Source organism: Pocillopora verrucosa, chromosome 6, assembly GCF_036669915.1.
Source record: "Pocillopora verrucosa isolate sample1 chromosome 6, ASM3666991v2, whole genome shotgun sequence".
NCBI classification, from domain to species: domain Eukaryota; kingdom Metazoa; phylum Cnidaria; class Anthozoa; order Scleractinia; family Pocilloporidae; genus Pocillopora; species Pocillopora verrucosa.
In genome coordinates, this window is record NC_089317.1 from 21,248,053 (window position 1) to 21,269,249 (window position 21,197).

The 21,197-nt window shown below is 38.9% G+C and overlaps 3 protein-coding genes across 4 annotated transcripts; 2 read left to right on the forward strand and 1 right to left on the reverse strand.

Moving 5' to 3' along the window:
* On the forward strand, positions 1–4,593 carry LOC131776372 (uncharacterized). Its single transcript, XM_066169265.1, has 3 exons — positions 1–153; positions 1,946–2,943; positions 3,814–4,593. The coding sequence occupies exons 2-3, from the start codon at positions 2,019–2,021 to the stop codon at positions 3,858–3,860; spliced, it is 972 nt and encodes a 323-aa protein (XP_066025362.1). The 5' UTR covers positions 1–153; positions 1,946–2,018; the 3' UTR covers positions 3,861–4,593.
* Positions 4,594–5,512: 919 nt separating this feature from the next.
* On the forward strand, positions 5,513–12,679 carry LOC131776351 (uncharacterized). Of its 2 annotated transcripts, XM_066167989.1 has the most exons (11): positions 5,535–5,670; positions 6,266–6,366; positions 6,797–6,913; positions 7,558–7,654; positions 8,011–8,050; positions 8,458–8,552; positions 8,782–8,880; positions 9,236–9,312; positions 9,444–9,477; positions 9,894–10,044; positions 10,418–12,679. In XM_066167989.1, the coding sequence occupies exons 3-11, from the start codon at positions 6,855–6,857 to the stop codon at positions 11,956–11,958; spliced, it is 2,193 nt and encodes a 730-aa protein (XP_066024086.1). In that variant the 5' UTR covers positions 5,535–5,670; positions 6,266–6,366; positions 6,797–6,854; the 3' UTR covers positions 11,959–12,679. The 2 variants fall into 2 exon arrangements, with proteins under 2 accessions (XP_058948498.2, XP_066024086.1); XM_059092515.2 differs by lacking the exon at positions 6,266–6,366 and having other exon boundaries at positions 5,513–5,670.
* LOC131776362 (UDP-glucuronosyltransferase 2A2-like) lies at positions 12,546–19,700 on the reverse strand. The gene is made up of 5 exons (XM_059092532.2): positions 19,460–19,700; positions 16,843–17,443; positions 15,968–16,174; positions 14,868–15,156; positions 12,546–14,640 (listed from the first exon to the last, which is right to left on the reverse strand). The coding sequence occupies exons 1-5, from the start codon at positions 19,601–19,603 to the stop codon at positions 14,358–14,360; spliced, it is 1,524 nt and encodes a 507-aa protein (XP_058948515.2). The 5' UTR covers positions 19,604–19,700; the 3' UTR covers positions 12,546–14,357.
* Positions 19,701–21,197: the final 1,497 nt, after the last annotated feature.

Below are 21,197 nucleotides of genomic sequence, written 5' to 3' on the forward strand. Positions count from 1 at the left end.
CAAATCGATTCATCTCCAGTTAATTGCCCTCCACTCAGTCTAAGGTTAGGTACGTTTTAGAGGCCCATATCCATTAGAGATTTTGCGCTTTAAAGCTCATTTTTGTCGAATCGTAAACTGCACGTTGCGATCAATCTGCAAAACATCAAGAAGGTAGGACATCGATATCTTAGCCGAAAAAAAAATATAATCATCACCTGTGATTATAAAATCGATTTTAAGACTGATGTTATCGTGGGGTTTGATCTAACAGTCATACCTTGCGCCTTTAACAGAGACAGAAATATTTTGTTCGAGCTTAAGCGGTTGCATAATAGTTGCAGTGTACTAATATTGCATTCGTTTAGCAGATCATGAAGTTAACAAAACCATATTTTAACAATTTAGACTGCTACAACTGAATATCAAATCAAAATCTGTAAGAAAATTAAGAGTAAAAGATTTAATTTGAGTCGAAGTAGTTGGAGCACGAAAATGGTTATAAACTTGTGTAAAACATGCCTTGGCAGTCGGCGTCTCGTGATTTTACACGTGTAAGGGTGCGGCTTTAGAGAGGATGACGCAGCTTCTGAACTTCTTAAAAATGCCAATAACATAGTTCACAAAGAGTTATAAGCAATGGATTTTCTCTTGTGAAATGAAATTTTTGTTTTTATAAGAAGGCGTGTTCATTTTACCTCTAGTTCTCTTGTTGTTGATTCATGCATTGTTTTTTCATCATTTTTGTTAATTATTATTGTGTTTGACCCGGAGTGTCGAGTGTCTTTGCAAGCTTAACCATAAGAATGATTGCGAGAATTCGAGACAAAATCCTATTTACCCCAAGCCGGATTTCGAAATAAGCGCCATCATTTGTTCTGAGTTCAGCCGTTCTTATTAAAGACATCCACTCTTTCAATTATTTCAATTCGTTCTGGTTTTTACCCAGCTGAGAGGCTAGGCTAAGGTCGTTGCTACTGTCAAATGTAGATTTCAAAGACATTAAGGATTTGCATGGTCCTAATCGCTGATGATGCAAATAGTGAATTAAAGAAAAATTAGGTAAGCCTAAAAATTTGCGGATGCCTAAAGATATCGTGATTGAATTAATTTCTCATTACCATAAAATGTGCCTCCACCCACGAGCTCATCATGATTCTATCCATGAGTTCAGATTCTGATTGTCACATGTAGAGCAGTTAAATATAATTATCCATCCATATCGTATCTAACCTTTCAATTCGATCATTAACTTCTTGATGTTATCATTTTGGACGATAGATGGTAGATACATGCAAAACCACTTTTAGTATTTAACACTTTAACTCCAATGAGTGACCAAGACAGAATTTCTCCTTACAATATCGATTCAATATCAGGTACACAAGTGAAGAGAATAAAGTAAAGTGTGTGTTAGGGGATTACTAGTTGATCCAATATCAAATTATCTGACCTAACATCATAATAATTGTATGGCAGACAGTATAGAAAATTACTACTGAAATCTTAGGAGTGAAAGGGTTAATCAATCAAGACTACAAGTTTAGCTCCCAAGTCTCGTGTGTTTACACAGTGTTACCTAACAATATTTCGAATTTTTTACCGACCGCCGTATTACTTCAAAGACACTCACGCTTTAAAGGGCCATCCCCTGCCCGGGTTTGTAGATAGGCACTAATTAGGCGCCCTCGCCCCTCCCAATCACTTTGTTGGTTAAACAGTTGGGATTCAAAGAAATGTTTCACAACTCTTTCTGATAACAGTACTACCTTTTTCCAAAGACTTGAAAGAAGAGCTCGGGTGCTTTATTTGAGGAAATACAGAATCTAAACATTTGGAACAGTATTCTCTCAAACAATTCGACCCTCTGGTCCCTTTAGTGTCATTTTAAACTGCGATATCACGTTGCGGTTCAATGTGTCAGATTCGCTACTCACGCCAGAACATCTTACTTTGCTTTACTCAGGTGGTGGCGCTTAAACTGGAACGATGAAGCCCCAGTGGCACCGATCTGAATAGTCTTAGTTTTGTAATTTGCGATGTCTTCCTTGCGACCGCGCGTCATACCATGCATCACCACGATGTTTTTTCTCTGGATGTATGTCTCCGCCTCGCCAACATGCCCAGGTAACAATATAACCATCCGGGATTCAGTAACGGGGCATGTTCAGTGCCAGAAATGCCTCGTATGCCCAGCGGGGCAGGGTCTCTCTGTGGACTGTGGTGATGTAATTACACCACAGACAGCCATAGTTTGTAAGCCGTGTAAACAAGGGATGACTTATTCATCCAAAAACGAGGCTGGTGCATGCAAGACTTGTACGAATTGTGGAGAATATCGAGAGACCATAAAATCTTGTACTCTGACTTCTAATGCAGTGTGTGGGAAAAACTGCAAGCTTGGAGCTTACCCTGAAGGTATGCTCGGCACTTGTAGACCATGTTCAGCTTGTTGTAACGACGGGAACGATATCTTCGAGCCACAATGCCTAGTGCCAAGGGTGCCAAAAAATAAACAGTGCAGTGAGCTGAGATCAGAGAAGTGCAGCAAGAAGATAGTTTCTGCAAGAGTCAACACAACGGTGGAGGAGAATCACCCAGCTTCATCACCATCAACCCACACAGGATTACGAATGTCCCCCCCGGTCACAAGGCGCGCTGCACAGGATTCAGCCTTCACGAACGATGTCCCTCTATCAAATGGTGCCATAATTGGTGTTGTAGTTGGCCTTGTATTTGTAGTTTTGATCCTGCCAACGGTTATCTTTATCGTAAAAACAAGGCGCAAATGGCAACCATGTGAAAAGGCTGATGATAAGGATCGGGAAATGCAACATGCCACGGAGGCCAAAGAAGAAAGTGGTGAATGTAATAGAAAAGAAGAGCGTGACGAAGCAGGGTCTCTGGAGCCTCGCATAGGAGGGGTGGAGGAAACAGGACAACCGGGTCCACATAGCAGTTCAGGTGAAGTCTTAGAAGTAATATGTAAGGTCACTAGATTTACGGTGCCTGAACTAATTGAATAATGAAAGATAGAGGCGAAACGATCAGATGACAAAAATGTAGTGCCAACCTACAGTGTTAATCATTTGTGGTTCATTTCCATGTTTAATGACGTCAGAAGTTCTTAATAACGTCAGGGGTCAAAAACAGACTCGGTAACAACGTGCTGAAGTAAGTCATGTTGCCGAACGTTGGACGACATGGGAACTGTTCAACGAAGAGCATTTTATCGTCTAGAGTAGTGCGACTAATTTTTAAAAAGATTTTCAGGTGGATTATGGATAAATAATGGTAGTCGTACCGAGTGGAGTGCAATTTGGTCCGAAATCATACGCGTTATTTCAAATGGAACAAGTGTGCACCGCGAGTTTGATTTGAAATCACAAGCATGATTTCAGAAAAAAATTGCGCGACACGAATTTCAGTCACCACTTTATTATATCCATTTTAGAATCGCAAAACTTAATCCCAACATGCAGGATTTTTGAGTCTGTACGAGTATTTATTGATCCAGTCCTGAGTTGGTTCGTAAAAGTTGTTAAAGTTCTTTCATTTTCGTGCAGTTTGATTGGTTACTTTACACAAGCCTTGAAATCTGATCGGTTGTTTTTTTTGGTGAAGCTTTTTCATTTGCTTGGAAAAATATGCGATTAAGAGCAAAAAATGGTGCAATTCGTGAATAAATCGCACTGATGAGAGCCAATCAGATTGTAAGGGTCATCAGTGATCTCAAAATAGATGTAATAAAGAGGATTACAATGGCTTTTTGATGGTCGATCACAAACGATATTGACATCTGAATCTCATATGGTTTTTATTCTGGTTCTTTAGCTTTAGACTGCAAGCCACTGGATTCCACTCAAGGATCCCACCTGTAGCCTGAAGCCCAATGTCAACCAATGATTTGAGGAACTGGTCATTATTTATCGCCTGAGGAAGAGGGGTCGGGGGACTTTGGTTGTCGGTCGACATGAAGTTTACCTGATCCCCCCCAAAAATCCTCTGATCCCACTAACATTCAGGCGATGAAGAATGACTGGTCTGTAACGTCAAATGTCAATCACAGAGAGCCCAAATTGAGGTCCCTAATCTTTAGCACAGAGCGATGCAATGAAATGAAAATCCAATTAAAGGAAACGAAAGAAATTTGTTGTCCCCAAGGATCTAGAGTAGGTACTATGAAGTGTTTCCACGCAAAAATTGATTTTCTAGATTAATTATAAATTTTAATGTGTGTTAAGTGAGTTGTAATTCCGTTACCGTTAAAGAACAGAGTCAACGTTACAATTAAAAGTAACATGTAATTGGGAGTGGCATATGATAATCAAATTAGTTCTGCGGACAGTGATGTGAAATTAGGTATTTGCGGGGCGTTTTTTTTTTGTTTGTCAAGTAAAGCCATTTTTAATAGGAAATTAGTGCTCACGAATCGTTGAAGAACGTGAGTAAGTCTTGAATCCCACACGAAATTACGTCCCTGAGTGTGGATTTCCTTAGCTAATAAATGTAACATTCTTGTAACTTTAAGATTAGATTGCAACAGAGTAGATAGATCGCAGAACGGAATGTGTAATGCTGAATTGTCGACAATAAATCCTGAATCAAGTGAAAGTATACAATCCAAGATTACTGAACCAGCGTGTGCGGAATTCTCAGTAACGCAAGTGAGAAATTCTGCGAAACCGGAATTATCAGATGCTTAATTATCGGCGTCGTAAGCGAAAGACTGTGTACACGGAGAGCCTGAGAGCTGGCATTGTGTTCGAGTGGCTCTTCTGCTTTTTCTTGCGACTCTGACAATCTAGTTTTCACTGGATCATACGTATCTAAGTCATAGTGGAATCAGAAGCAATTGAAACCGTTCTAATTCTTCTGACTCCGATTCCATCGTGAGTATAACTCTGCTCAAGACTCCGATTTCTGATTTTCACTTAAAAAATAGTCTACGACTCCGACCACGACTCAGTCGCCGGTGAAAACCAGCCTTAGCAGAGTGCCTTTCAACTGAATATTGTAAAATTTCAAAAAGGCAACATAATCACAGTGATCAATAAGGGGAAATTACAATATCACAATTAAGGGGCGCGAGTTATCCCGGCCATTGAATCAATTGAGGAACCAGAGCAGAACTAAGGCCATCCTGGATTTCAATTTGGACACTCAAATGAGCAACGTTTGCATCATTGCATAATTCTTATAGAGAATTAAAAGAAAGAAAATTAAATTGATTTTGTAATATTTGGTGTCCTTATGTTTTATTAAGGGGATCTTGGTTGGTTTTTTGATCCTTTCCCTAATATTTTGTTTTTTCTTCAGCGTCAAGGACTAACTAACTTAGCACAGAAGACCACATCCTTGCGTGCTCATTCGTGATTTGTCTAAGTTTCAAGCTATCTGGAAAATTTTCCGTTACATCAAAAAACAATATCCAATATTTCTCAGTGGTTTTCCCGCCATCTTGATCGCTTAGTTGTTGCCATGGCATCATCATCACACATATCACGTGACTTTTGCTGTGCAGCCATGACAGTACAAAACAGAACAAGGCCGTGGAGTGATAAATAAGTCTTGCGATACTTTAAGGTTTTCTGCGGATTCCTGAATTTTATACGTGTCAGATTTATTTCTTGGAATGACAATTGGTTCAAGGATGTCTTACGACGCCTCTTACGTGAAGGCTAGGAAGAAGTAAGTGGAATTTAATGCATAGGAGTACTCATATCAGCAGTGCTTTAATGTAATTAAAATCCCATAGCCTATGCTTACTAATGCACAGATTTGATCAAAAGTTTTTATTCCTGCAAGTTTACGAGGATTTTTAGGGGTCGTCTTTAAAAATACGAAATTTTTTATTTTAATATTTGGTTTGCAAACTTGATTTTAGTCAGCTTACTGTCGCTGATGTTTTCGTTTATCGATTTTACTTCAGATTTTCCGGTATTATTTTAACTCGATCTGACGAAATGTTTCATCGTCTTAAATGAACGGGAAGTGTATTAAACCTAGTCTTGAAATCTCTTTCTTGGAATTTTTGATGGCAACAACGATTTTCTGTTCACTGCGAGAAAAAAAAGAAGAAAAAAAAGGGGTTTGCAACAACAGTCATGCCAAAATTGAGGAATTAAGGAGGATTTAACTTCAGTCTTCCTTCTTCTCCTTCCAAGTGTCCGCCTACTTTAGAAATAATGCGTCCAATCATTTCAGAAGTCTCTAACATGGACTGTAAAGCTAACTGGAGCCAAAAAAGTCAAGAAACTTGACGTTTTTTTTATTTTTTGTCTAGTTCAACATATTCTCCATTGTCTTCCTCAAAAGCACCTGCGCTTAACAAGAGGGGCTACAATCCTTTAACTGCATTGCAGTTCCCATTGTAGTTTCATTGCTGTGAGTCCAAATGAAATCTGAAAAGATGGCAGTTATAGGCCTTATTAGCAGGAAGATGCCTGGTAACCAGCTTTTATAGAAACCTCAAAATTGCCCTTTATGCAGGGAGTGGATATGACAGTATAACATGGATCAGGGTTGTCCAGGGGTTTTATTAAATGCTGGTTACTGGAAGTCTATTGTTGCTTATAAGACCTCTTAACACCATCAATTTAGCTTGTGAGCAAGCTTTTGTCTTTGAATTTAGCTTTATGACCCTGTTCTGGTTACATCTGCCTATTACACCGTTGGCAATAGCTAATGGAAAAAGTTATGGAAACCCCTGGGTACTTCATTCTGGATTGAGGAGTTTCTCCTTTTAATGGTCTTGATACTATATGCTGAAGTTTCTTCTTTGATAATTAATTGTTATTGGTTTTTTTTATGGAAGGGCTGTGAAACAGCTTAAAAACAGCAATGCACAACAGTTGGAAATAGAAACACTGAAAATGGAAGAGAGGATACGTGCTTTGAAAGAACAAATGTTTAAAGAAAAAGAGGAAAGAGAGTGAGTTTTGACTGCTGATCATACATGGAGTACTGTTCAAGTCTTTAATCACACTGCCCATTACTTTCTGATAGGAAGATAACCACCCATTATTTTAGAGAAGAAACTAAGTGCCAACTTTTAGACAAGTAAATAATTGTGTATGATTTCTTCTCATTTTCATACTTGGCTGTAAAGCTTATCAATCATATTTGATTTCAGTGCTCAAATGTTTGGTTAAGCCACTCAGGCTACTTTGGAATTTGTTTAGAATCTTAGATTACCTAACTTGTCATCTTAAGGGAGTTCTACTGTTCAAAATTCTTGTTTCTTTTTTCTAATATTTACTTTTCAGGTTAAAAAAAAAACTTCTATTTCACCCCAAAGTAAACAATATACCAAATTTCCAACATGACTAAAATTCACACTTGTATATTTTATTTGCCCTTTATAATTCTCCCTCTAAAACAAAGATTTGGTGAATTCAAAGGAAAGAATAGATAAACCACAAGGTGCACTTAAATATTATTTGGTTGAGAAAAGAAATATACAGGCACTATAGAAGTTGTGCTATAGTTATTATAATAATTATAGTTATTTTGGCTGTTCTGTCCTTGTTGTAGATAAATTTAAAGATGTTCCTTTTCTTTTTTCTTTTGGTGCAGAAAGCAAGGTGGTATACGATGGGCATCTGGCAAATCAGGACCTCTTAATAGTCATGCACAAGATGTGCTAAAGAAAAAGAACTTGAAAACTGATAAAGTAGGTGATTAGAATCTCTCTGGAAACTGTTCTGAGCAAACTTTTGATTTATAGGGGTTGTGGTAGCATTTAATTTTTTTAGTGGATTCATTTGACACATGAATAAGTCTAGAATTTGTTACAGTATGGGCCTACATGTGATAGTGACAAGTCCCTTTACAACATGAATGACAATGGAGAGGTTGTGATGTAGATAGATAGGGGTGCAATATAATGAATATTTTTTTGAAGGGTTAAGAGTTTGAAATAAGATTGTATGGGGAATGTCTCCCTCTAGAAAGTTTTCGCCTGTTAGGGAAATGCCCATTGCAAAGGATTGTTGTTTTTGATTTCTTGTTTTATTTGTATGTTAACAGACTCCAAAGAAAATAAAGATTCTTGGGGATGAACCTTTGCGTAAGTATGGTCTAAAAATGACTTCTTAAGGATTCTGTTATCAAAATCTCAATTGAATATGATGTAGCGATCTTCGCTGTGATGAACACTACCTAAACAGCAATGAAAGCAAGGCCAGGAAAGAATGCAGGCCTGTACCTGTGCAATACTGATACAGTACTCTACTCCACTCGCAGAGGTCATGGGTTCAAATCCAGTACAGGCCTGAATTTTTTCCAGGCCTTACTTTCACTACTGCTTAAGTAGTGTTCATCACTGAAATGATTGCTTTCATACTCATTTCTTAATCAGCAGTTCTCATATATGATTTTCATATATTCACAGTCATTTAAAATCTCAATTATCAACAAAAGATTAAATGCTTAGACTTGCTCAAAAAAAAAAGTATGTTTTTCTTTAAACTTCAGACTCTTACAAGAAGAAAGTAACTCCAAGAGTTCAGCAACAAGACAACTTTGGCACATCAGGATGTGGTCAGTGCGAGAGGACAAAGGCAACTTTGGTACATAAATTTCTTTTTTAAAACCTTCATTTTACCTCTCAGAAACTGTTTTCTGCTTTCATTAAGCACCTATTGTAGCAGTGTTTCCTATGAAAATATTACTTCATTTGCTGTACTTAAGTTCCTAGTTAGTTTTAAAGGGTTTTCAAGACTTATTTTATGTGACACTCATTGAAAAATCTATTGTAAGTGTAGTGGTTAGCTCATTGTGTTTGACTTATTTTTGCAGGTCTGCATTGAGTGCGAGGAAAAGTACTGTGTTAGTTGCTTTATGTCATTCCATCAGAAAGGTGCTCTTACCAAACACACCACACAGTCCCTTGAACAGGTACAGCACTATCTCTTTCACTATTTTTTATTTTTCACTGTTACAAGTTTATTCTATCGATAACAATAGAAATAAGTTTCATGTGACCGGCAGATGAAAATTCAGTCATAGAAACAGTCCAGGCTGGTGGACGGCAATTTTAGCAATTGCTGAAAGAAAGTGTGAAAAATTTAATTCTATAGGTAGCTTTGGAATTATTGATTTTTCAACTGCTTACTTTTTCAAAAGATATTTTTATGGATGAATTTTTAATAATTTTTATTGTGCCTTGAATATTGTAATCTTTTATTGGATGATGTTTTATTTATTAAAGATACTTTGTTTATTATTGGTTTTGGTTTTATCCTTGTTCCAGTATGAAGCAGAGCTACAGATCGAAAGAGACAGTGATTATATGAAGCATGAAATAACATCTTCAATGAGTACTTCAAGGTACACAATATTCATATTCTATTCAATAATTTAGACACCTTAAGATCAAGGTTTACTGCATACTGCAAACCACAGTTTCAAGGTTGCCTTGTGCAAATTGGAATATAACAATTTTTTTGTCTTTTTTGTAGGTTTTCCAGCGGTGATCAGGCTAGATCTTCTCAGGTAGGTGGCATTAAATGTTCACAGTTTTAAACCCCAAATTACTTTTATAACATTATGTAAGCTTTGACTAGTTCTAATTCAGAAGCTAAATTTCGGCCTTAAATACACGCACACTCTCAAATTCAGGCCTGGTATAACAAATCTTTGTCTCTTTCAAGGATTAACACAGCACCAGTGTCTACATAATGATGGTTTTAAGAAATAAATTTGTTAAAAAACTTGCTGAAAATTTACTTGTCACCAGTATGGGACCAAGAAAAACTTAGAGTCCAAGTGAAGATTTGTACCCCAGCTAGTTTAAATCCAGCTTAGGTTTTTTATCAACTGAGCTGAAGAGAACTGTTTGACAAGCTACTCTATATACTCGGTTCATACGTGAAAAATGTTTCGCAAACTACCTTGGTTCTGTTTTGCAGATGAATAATTCAAGAGGAAAGGGCGGGGGAGCATTATTACAAGGCTCATACAACGAAGAAGAAAGCGCACAATCGTTTGCACAGGCTCTCATGGAATGGAGAAATTCTGGAAAAGAGGAAAAAATGCAGAAGAATCCGACAAATGCAAAAAGTATGCGAATTTTGTTCGAGTCCTTTCTTCACCTTGTGATAGGTTGTAGCTGATAAGAATGGCTGGATAAGCTAATTAGCTTTAGGTCCAGCCTGATGAAACTCAAAATCGCTCGCCTACTTTACGAACAGATGTACAGTAGTAAAATGGGAGGGTTACAGATTAGATCATCGGTTTGAAAGGGGTGTAAGGAATGCATAAACTTTGATTTTCCGAGCGGCTTTCTTCGTAATTTATCAAGCAGAAGTAGTTATCTTGACTTAATATTTACATGGAAATGTATAGCAGTTACAGGAGAGAAATCACAATCAGATCTTGGGAGTTAAAGGGTTAACTGACTGACATGTTCACCCTAATGTGCTCTTAATTTCAGGTAGCTCTTGTGAGACAGGTACTACCCCACAACCAACCAGACACCAAGAAGTGAAGGTCAATTTTGGACCGAACAAGTCATTAAGTTATCTTGACCGCATGCTGCTCAAGAAACTCCAAGGCGATCAAACGTTTGGCGGTCCACAAGCACCTTCTAAAGGAAAGAAATACAACAGTTCAGAACTGTCATTAAATACGAACAGTGATACTAGTGAAAGTCCAAAGAATGAAAACCAGCTGGGAACGAATTACAGAGAAATTTTCCAAAGCCTTGGGGCTCCGGATAGGAAAGCTAGCCAAGAAAATTTTCAAATGCCACCCAAAAGTGTGATTTCTATTGAAGAAGTGAACGACGCTGATTTGAGCGGAGAGGAGACAACTGCCTGTATAGTCGAGGAAGAGGACTTTAACCCTCATCCCCAGCGTAGGCCTTTATCACGCACCGGTAGGGTCAGCGTTATGTGTATGACCCCCACGGGGAGGTTCGAAGCTAATACAGACGCGCTGGTGGTAGAGGATATAGCATCGGTACCCGCTCAAAGTCTCTCTTTGGGGCAGGCCACGCCCCGTTCAAAGCAGACATCACGTAGTACAAGTTCTCGTCAGGGACTCCATATGAGAACAAAATCACAACTTGATGGGTCGGTAGGGAGAGTGTGGAGTCCTCAGCCCCATCATGTTGGTTTGTCGGAGTTTTTCCTCGCTGGTGTCCGGGGTGAATCGGTTTCAGGGAGAACGTCTCGCGAAAGGAAGACCATTTTTGACCCAGTATTAGTGAAACCCGAAAGATTAAGCAAAGCTCTGTTATCACAACATGTATGGAAACCACAAGAAAGCGTGTTTTCTAGTAACGATATTGACAGGTCAAATAAGCAACAGCAACAACCACAACTGGGTAAAGATGGTGATAAGGAAGCCCGCACAGACAGCCCTCGCCCTGTTATACCTCTTTTACGAGCACCAGAGTTGCTGGAGACAAGAAACGATAGACCAGATTCACAGTCATCTACGATAGTCCCACCCACGGCAAGTGACTCCGGATTCACGAATGATACCATGATTCACGACTTTGGAATCGTAGATTTCCTCAGGGCTCCACCATACCTGCCCAAAGGCTTTGAAGATTATAGTCAAGTACATCGTGTTTCCACAGTTTCTCCACTGACTCTCAGCCCAAACCCTCCTAGTTTTCATTGGTCGGATGATAGCGATGACGACTTTCTCGCACAAGTCTGCTTCCAAGGAAATCAAGATGACCAGAGAGCGGACCAAGACGAGGATGACCGCGCCACCTTGACTAACCTGGCCTGGGAATTAGCCTCGACTACAGGCCGGTTGACGCAGTGTGAATTAGACGACAAGGAAGGGGAGGGTGAGGAGGAATTTGACGAGGACAGTATTGAGAGTAATGACTTTGGGTCTGGGTTGAGTTCAAGCGAAGAAGACAATACCTCAGCTGATACTTACAGTGCAAATATTGACAGTGTAAAACACAACGACGATAATACTCTAGCGGAAGAAGAAGTACATGCCTTGGAGTAAATTTCAAAGGTTTTCGTTTTCACGGTTTTTCGTTTTTCTCCTAGTAGATAGATACCACAACTCATGTTTTGACACACTCCATCATGCTTATCGATCAGCTTTTGACGAAAAAGGAAACATAAGAGGAAAAAAAATGATAAAAAGTAGAAAATTAGGGCGCTTTTCGATTGAGTGTCGGCCTTAGAAGGTTAGACTGAACCCGTAGTCACGTGAAACAAAATTTACCAATCACATCGTTGGAAACGAACACTAATAGAACTAAGGACCATTGCCAGCAAAGGTCACAATGAGTGTAGGAAAAATTTGTTGCTCTTTTCCTATTGGTATTGGCCAGTTTTGCGTAATTGACCCCGATAACGGAAGTTGCACTGTCAAATAGCCAATAAGACATGCAACAACAAATTTCATCTGATTGTTGGTTAGGCTTAACTAGCGGAATCACACACCATCTGAAACAAAACCACAGTTAATAAGTATTGTTTTCGACACTCATTTTTATCTAGCTCTGTTAAGCTCTTTACAGAGTTTTCTATCATTTGTTGAAGTGGCGGAGCAAAAATCTTAACGTGTGGGCAACTGTGGGCAGGGTTCAACTCTTTCATTCCCAAGATCACTTAAGTCATTCTCCTTACTGTCTACCATACGATCGTTGATGTAAGTGCGGAGAATTTGATATTAGATCAGTAATTAATCCCCTAATTTATACTTTTATTAATTTTCATCACTTGTCTGCGTCATATTATATTGATATTGTATGGAAAAAAATCTGTCTTGATCACTCGTAGGAGTAAAAGAGTAACATTTACCTTTGAAATAAGGAGTCGTTGGAAGAAAAAACAAAGTTTTGGCTGATATGTTAGCTGGCGTTGTATGTTGTATTTATTTATTGTCACCTTTCGGTATACAGTCGAGTTAACTGTGTTGAAAAGATAACGTGCTTAACAGTTGCAGTCACGTTTTTGTTCCTTTTTTGTATTTGAAATAGGGCACCGGACGGTAAATTAATCGGCTCGGATTCAGGACCTTAAAACTAAAAGCCAAGTAATTCTCGTTCAGCCCCTCCTTACTCACTCAACAAGAAATTTATCACATGACCGCCGCGGTTTCTCTTCGTTTCTTTGTCCATTTTGCATCTCGTGGGGCCGTATGCTGGGTTAAGCAGTTTTTTCTGGCCTTTTTCTGGTTCGTTTTTTTATAAATGTGCGCGCGGGACAGTAGGTGTCATATGACAAATGGAATTACTACTGTTAAGTAATTAATCGCCGAAGGCGAAGTAAATATTGTTAAATAATCCTAGGGACGTAATCTCTGAGATTATTCAGTAATGTTCACTGAGCCTGAGGTGAATAATTGTTTCTGTTTAATTGTTCAGCTACTTTCAAGTTCTGTTGTAAATCGTTTTGTTGTTGAAACCATTCTGTTACAACTAGAACTGAACATGTTTATATAGTTCGATTAGCAGAAACTTCATATCTTCCTTTTGAAAAGTGTTACCCCAAACTTAGGAGTATCGTTTGTGCTCTTCAGAACTATATTTTATTTTATCTCGTTGATTACTCCCTGTATTGCGCAAAATTCTAATTTCTTTGCGCATTATAATTTGATGACGTAACAGATATAATTGTTAAGATTTTCTATCGCTAGACACCTAGAACCAATGGGTAAATATTTATCTTGATTTCTTTTGATATTATCGATATGAACTGAAACTAATTTGTTAACGCATTACTTTACAGATTTCGAATCTCCGATCTATATCCATGGTTTTTGTCATAACCTTCATCCGTTATTTATTGTAATAAAATATCGAGGTTTGGAACCTTTGGTATATTAATATCCTAACACACCGTCACACTCCCTGCGTAACATTGGCAAAACGCGAGGCAGCTATTTTGAAATTTAGGATCCCTGCGATAATCACCTCACGCGAGATATGACACAATTCTCTACCAATCAGGGCATGTGCATCCCCCTAGAAACTGAAGCAATTCTACCAATGTCATTTCCCAGATAGCCGTTTCAACATCCTAGTGTCTTCGGAAAAGCGACAGTAGAAGAAATAATTTTGACCGGTGCACAAATGAAACGTAGAAAAGAAACAATAAGTCGTATGTCTAATTAATGATACACTCATTATCACCGTATTACCAAGGCTTCGTTGCGGCACAAAGTAAGATGTCGCTTTGATGAACCACACAATGCTTTTGAAGTTCATTTTATAAATACATATATGAATATTTTAATGAAAACAAAACATGTTTCGGGTGATTGATGATGTTTCATTCGAAACAAGTTTTGTTTTCATCAAAAAATATAAAAAAAAAAGAATTTCAAAATCATCGTGTCATCAAAGCGATATACCACTTTTGAAATAGCAGTCAAGCTTGTGTTTCTGTATTTCATTCTTTCTTGGGTTTTTTTTCAGTCAGCTTGCAACACAACCAACGACAGCATCTACATGCAAACCATATCGCAACGATAATTAATGTTACTATGGCAACAAGAAATGCCATGACGTCGAGTAAGTACCGTTTGTACCAAGGCATGTTAAACACTTGAGCTCTGAGGTGCTGAGCTCCTCCATGTCTGATTACATACTCCAGCCAATCACCGGTTTCTTCTAAAGGTGTTCGTCGACGATCCTTTAACAGGCTAGAGACGTGAAGCACTTTTGTTTTAAATCTAAGGAAAGGAAGGCAAACGATCACATTTTACTCAGACGTACCATAATGCATCATTCAAAGTACACCAAGGAGATCTGCGATACTTGGACTATTCCCGCGACAGTGGTCTCCTCGTTAGCCGCTCGTTACAAGGTCATGCAACATTGCGTGACTTTCTTTAAAGCGGCTGTGAAGAAGACCACGTGACAGCTGTTACATCGTTATTTCACGGTACGTCAGTCATACCTGGGTTCACTAATAACGTGTTGAATTGTGTCAAAAAGCTCCTGAGCGTTACAGCCTTTAGGATCCACAGCCAAACCAATACCCAAATTTTCTGCTTGCTTGGCATTGTAATGTTGGTCTCCATATTGAGGGAAAGCTACTAAAGGAACTCCGTGGTATGCTGACTCATAAAGGCTGTTGTGTCCAACATGGGAGACAAAAGCTTTGATATTCTTGTGAGCCAATAGATCATTCTGAGGTAACCACTCCACGACTTTAATGTTAGATCCCAAGAACGATGGAATATAACCTGTGAGAGAAGATAACAGGTTATAGGAAACACAAGGAATAAAATTGTGTCAACAATCCGCAATAAAATAGTCGCAGACAGATTTTTAGCGTTCGGATCTTTTTCTGTAAGGGAAAGCAGCGTGAGAGCAAACAACTAGTTATACGAAACACAAGGAATGAAATTGTGTCAACAATCCACAATGACAACCGAAAACAAATCGGCATGCGGATCTTCTCCGTTAGGGACAGCTGTGTATATAACGCTTAGGCTTCTCATGGGAGCTACGTTCGATTTTCCAAAGTTGTTATTTGCTAATCTATCCAATCTTCCCATCCCGATCAACCATCCTTCTGTTCTTGGCATATTGATTTTCATTCAGTGCGTATACGCGTGCGCGTGTTTGTTTTCTTCATCTTACCGCAGTGGTAGTTTTCTGTTCTCAGTAAGCCGAGGAATCGCAATGTCACGACCTAATGTAACTCACTGACATTACATTGTTATTTGGCACAGTAATTAAGGAATTTCAATACGTACGAAAACGAAATCGTGTCACTTAGGTAAAAGGAATAACCTTGATCATTTAACTTCCATGAGTGACCAAGACAGAATTTCTCCTTACAATATCAATACATAGTCAAGCAGACAAGTGATGAGAAAAAAGAAGGAAATTCAATTAGAGGACTACAAGTGGATTCAATACCAAATTCTCCAAACTGACATCATGAGTATTTTATGGCAGACAGTAGGAAGAATTACTAATGAGATCTTGAGGGTGAAGGGGTGAAAGTAAACGTTTAAAGGAAAGTAGTGATAAAAATACTATTGATACCTTTAAGTCTCCAAACAACTCTCTGTTTCAACTTTCCAAATGCTATTGCTAACATGTCCACAACTGTTCTTGGAAGAATCGAAGCCAAGTTTGATCCAAAGGAAACAATGATAAAACCATCCCCTCCTGGATTATCGACGAATTCTTCTAGATCAGGAGGGAGTGGTTTACCTTCTCTGACACTCAGTGGTCCAACCATAATATTCCCTTTTCAAAATAATACGAACAGAGATGAAACATTCACGAATGCGTTTTATTTACCAACAGAGACAGAAGAAGTTGAGATATTTTAAGGCTTTCCTTTCTTTTTCTTCTTTTCCTTATATTTTTTTCCATTGCTATCCCCCCGCATTTTCACTCACCTTGGTTTCACTTTCACAGCTTGTTTTGGAACGTCACGCAACAACCCTCGTGACATCCCCAAGAAAGGGCATTATTACCCACCCTATTCTTTTTCTGTGATACACATGCCGCGCTAATCGACGGCGTAACGAGGAGAGGTCTTATGGCGCCCGTGTCCCCGCCCCAGCCCTTTGCGGGGGGGGGGGGGGGGGAGGAGCGCAACAAACAAACTTTACAATTGAGGTGGCAAAAGGGGACATGGCAGAAGAATCTACGCGGCATGCATCACTCATTGTTCATTCGAAAAATTCACTTTCGGTGAAACACAGAATGGATGTCGAAATGACAGTTAGGTAGATACCCTGGGTGTGATACTGTGTAACACCTCTCTCCACCCCCCCTCCTTTGAAATAACTAAGTACACCCCCGTTGATACACCATTTTCCCCTTTAAACTTTAAACTTTAAACCAGGAGACATTCTGTTGCTTTAAACTGCGTACCATCCGGCATAATGAGGTTGAGAAAAACTTACCTGGCAAAAGAGGTTGGGCGAACTCTATGGCAAAATCTGCTCTGATTAAAACAAGTTCCACACCATCGACAGTCTCCTGGAAGCTCTTATCAGTTGTAATGTTGTATTTGAGTTTCAAGGCATTCATTGGCCTTGCCAATATCAGATCTTTACAGAAACTTAGTCCAATGTACACGACTACATTGGTAACTCGTTGCAAAAATGTCATTTTGTCCGTGAACCCCGGAAGAACCATCAAAGGGATGTAGGAAAGAGGTGTAGGTATCATATGATCAAAAGGGCTATTAGGACTCACAAAAATCTGTACCCTTGGAATGCCAAGGCGGTCACCAATAAGGGCACCACATACTCCAAGCACGTCGTACACAAGAAGATCATAGCCCCTAAGTTCCTCCATAATCTTTGTATCGTTTAAAACACTATCGCACACGGTGGATATTACCTCCATCAGTTTGGACACAAGCCGAAACTTGTCACCTTCCAGTTCGAGCTTTAGCATATCATTTTCCAAGAAGCCAGGCTTATACGGTACTTTGAAAATCTTGTGTTGTACTCGGTCACTAAGCTGAACTTTCTCAGTCGACGGAATGACCATTGTTACCTGGCATGAGACACAAAAAGTCAACTTTCTGGAAAAGAGGTACTCTGATCCCGAAGAAAAATAAATGTTGCGATGGATATCTTATATCAGTGTGGGGTAAAAGACTACAGCGAAACAAGAAAAGGTATGAAGATTGATTGATCAAGACGCTATCCAGATAACAAGTGAAAAATCAACAAAAGACTTCTTGATTCTCTCTTAAAACTGTCTGTTTATTCTCTCTTAAGATTGTCTGTTTATTAGTCTGTATTTCGAAACGTTTGTGTGACAGGTGTACAAAGGAAAGTGAGAAAGTAGAGTTGAATTTGTGCCCAGTTTTAGCTGGGATTCCCTCTGCCCCCACATTGTGCGCTGGCCATGCAAGTTCTACTCTGAAGTCTGTAACTCGCACTGATTGAGTCCCTTCTATGAAGAGGTTGGACTAGCCCGCCATTAACAGTCCGCTGTCCGTAGTCTATACTGCGATGTCTATGTTCTATTATTTCTGAGTCTAAAGTCATTGGCAGAATACCTTTTCAAATAAAGTTTAAGAAGCTGACATGTACTCTCTCATTCCAAAGTTTATTCCATGCAATGAAAGAAAAACGCTTTCAAGTGAGAAACATCACTTGAGAAATATCATTTTGATTTTCGACATGACCAATCCAAGGGATTTTAAACTTCATAATCTCTTGGCCCAATCGCGTGCCAGCGAAAATTTCTCCCTATTTTTAAGAGAAAAGTACCCTGGGAATGAAGTTGCGAAAATGGTCTCCAGAGATGGGTTACTCCTCGACTATCTCGGTAAGGGAATGAATGAAGGGGGTAATTTCTAAAGAAACTGTGGCGTTGTGTCGGTGGGAGAGTATAACAGGGTAATTTTGTATTATCACCTGAGTTGATAATGTAAATTTGTCACCGTTAAGTTAAAGGGCTAAGCGTTTTAAAGCTAACGTTTCGAGCGTTAGCCCTTCGTCAGAGCAAAGGACGAAGGGCTAGTTAACGCTCGAAACGTCAGCTTTCAAACTCTTAATCCTTTAACTCCCAAGATCTCATTAGTAATTCTCCTTACTGTCTACCATAGAGATCTTGGGATGTTAGTTTGGAGAATTGTGTATCGGATCGACTTATATTCCCCTAACTGATATTTTTCTTTATTCTCATCACTTGTCTGCTTGATATTGTATTGATACTGTGAGAAGAAATTATGTCTTGGTCACTCATGGGAGTTGAAGGGTTAACGCTGGCCAATTTACGTTATCAACTCAGTTGACAATATCCAATTATCTTGGTAGGAGTTTGAGTCCGAGTTTTCTCAATTCTTACCCTAATTGTATCCGATTTAAGACCATAATAGTCAAAATCTAAACCCGTACGTTTTTGTAATCACAAAGCACGAAAATCAAATGCTTTAGGGCCGTACATGCCTCTGTCACTACTATCAGAAAAATCAACCCCCGCGAGGGTTTAATTGACAGCCAGTAGGCGACTATTTAAAGAAATCAGTCAATCGTGGAATAGACCTTAGTACCAAAATAATGGTTTTCTATACGTTTTTGTAATTCAAATTGTAAATTTCCACAAAAAACGTCTTTGTAATGCATGTTGTAGTAATCTCTGCCTCTTAAAATTCAATTATTCGCAAGATATTGCGCAGATCAGGGTTTGCTTGACTCTTAAATAAACACACAACCAGTTTTGATTTGCATGATGTCGACGTCACGGGATGGTTTGCTATTTAACATGACTTTGATCAATTTTGCCTCTTCTTAGTTTTGGATCTTATGGACTATAAAGTGTCATGACGGTTATCGCGGTAAATGCTATTAGCTTCTGTGTCTCACTGTATATCCAGATAAATCAAGTGAAGGTAACGATAAACCTAATCCCCTATATCGAGCCATGTTGAGCCGTTAAGTGTTGTTTTGCTATTTGTTCATCACAACCTTAACACATTTCAGGCGAAAAGGGATATGTAACCACTCTAAAGAAGGTTTATTAACCTGCCACCGCAGATTTTGATCAAAATTCTCCTACCTCATGTCCTCGAGAAGCCAATTCTTCCAGAATACTCCTGAGGTTCATGTATTGTGATTTTCCTATCGTGCAAAAGGCAACAACTCGAGCTGAAAAAGCCGAATTGACCGTTAATGATAGTAAAAGCAAAGCAAGCAACGCCATCTTTGGGCTGAAACTCTTTCAATGCTAAGTTTGCTGCGTCAGTCGGATTACTTTGAGAAGTAGTCACGCAATCTGTTAGAACCAGATCTAATAAATAATGATGCAATGAAAGAGAAAACAATAGCATAATGAAATATTGACCCCAGATATATTTCCGGCGATAACGTCACTACTCCATGGTCCATGTTGGGCAGGAGTTTCCCGGACATGGACCTATCTCTTTCCCCGAAAAACCAAAGTAATTTGCAAGTGGATCTACGTAGAATACAGACCTTACCGGGGAGAATCGTATGGTAAATTGCTCGGCTCAAATTCATGACTTTAAAACTAAAAACCAAATAATTATCATTCGGTCCATTCTTACTCAATCAACAAGCAAGTTATTAAATGAACGCCGCGCTTTCTCTTCGTTTCTTTTTCCATTTTGGATCTCGTGGGGCCGTATGCTGGGTTAAGCAGCTTTTTCTGACCTTTCCTGAATGTGTTTAAGGGATTCTCCCCTTTTTTAAGAGATGATCGGAGGTTTTGTAGAAATTGTTTTCAGCAAGGACTGATTGTGTATCAGACTCCGATATTATGACAGAAGGCAATAAACTTTAGTGACTCTTTGGCTTTTGTACGTGTATGTTCAGGTCTCTTTAATTTTCCACATCGACGGCAGAATAGCTCATTGCTCACAAATTCTTTTCCACATTTGTTGTAGAACATCGTAATACACTTAGTACGGTTTAGTCCGTTCGCAAAGTGAGTCTAAGGTAACCTAATGCAACCTAGTGCGACACGATGTGCTGTATCGTGACAAAGTGCTGACTTCTAGCGCAAGTGTCACGCGACAATATTTTCCTCGATTTGCAAAATTTTCTGGATTTTGGAAAGATTCTTGGATTGAGAACTATTTTCGATTTTCGTGAATGTTATTTGTGAATCTATGATTTGAACCAGGATTTAAAATCGTTTTCTCGATTTGACAAACTTTTTAAAAGCGATTTGTCTAAAAGATGTTGATTCCGAATATTTTTCGGTTGTACAAAATATGTTTGGATTGTCCCTTTTCGGCTTCCGTATTATTCAGTAACGTTCACTGAGCCTGAGGTGAATAATTATTTTTGTGTAATTGCTCAGGCGCTTTCGAGTTCTGCTGTAAATCGTTTTGTTGTTGAAACCATTCTGTTACAACTAGAATTTAACAGGTTTAAATAGTTCGATCAGTAGAAACTTCATGTCTTTCTTTTGAAAAGTGTTACCCCAAACTTAGAAGTATCGTTTGTGCCCTTCAGAACTATATTTTCTTTTATCTCATTGATAACTCCCTGCGTAACATTGACAAAACGCGAGGCAGCTATTTTGAAATTTAGCATCCCTACGATAATCACCTAGCGCGAGGTGATTATAGCGTGATATGACCCACTTCTCGACCAATCAGAGCGTGTGCATCCCTCTAGTCACCGCAACAATTCTACCAATTTCATTTCCCAGATAGCCGTTTCGACATCCAGATGTCGTAAAAAGCGACAGTAGAAGAAATTATATTTTGACTGGTGCATAAATCAAACGTTTCAATCCTTGTTAGAAAAGTAACTATGAGTCGTATGTC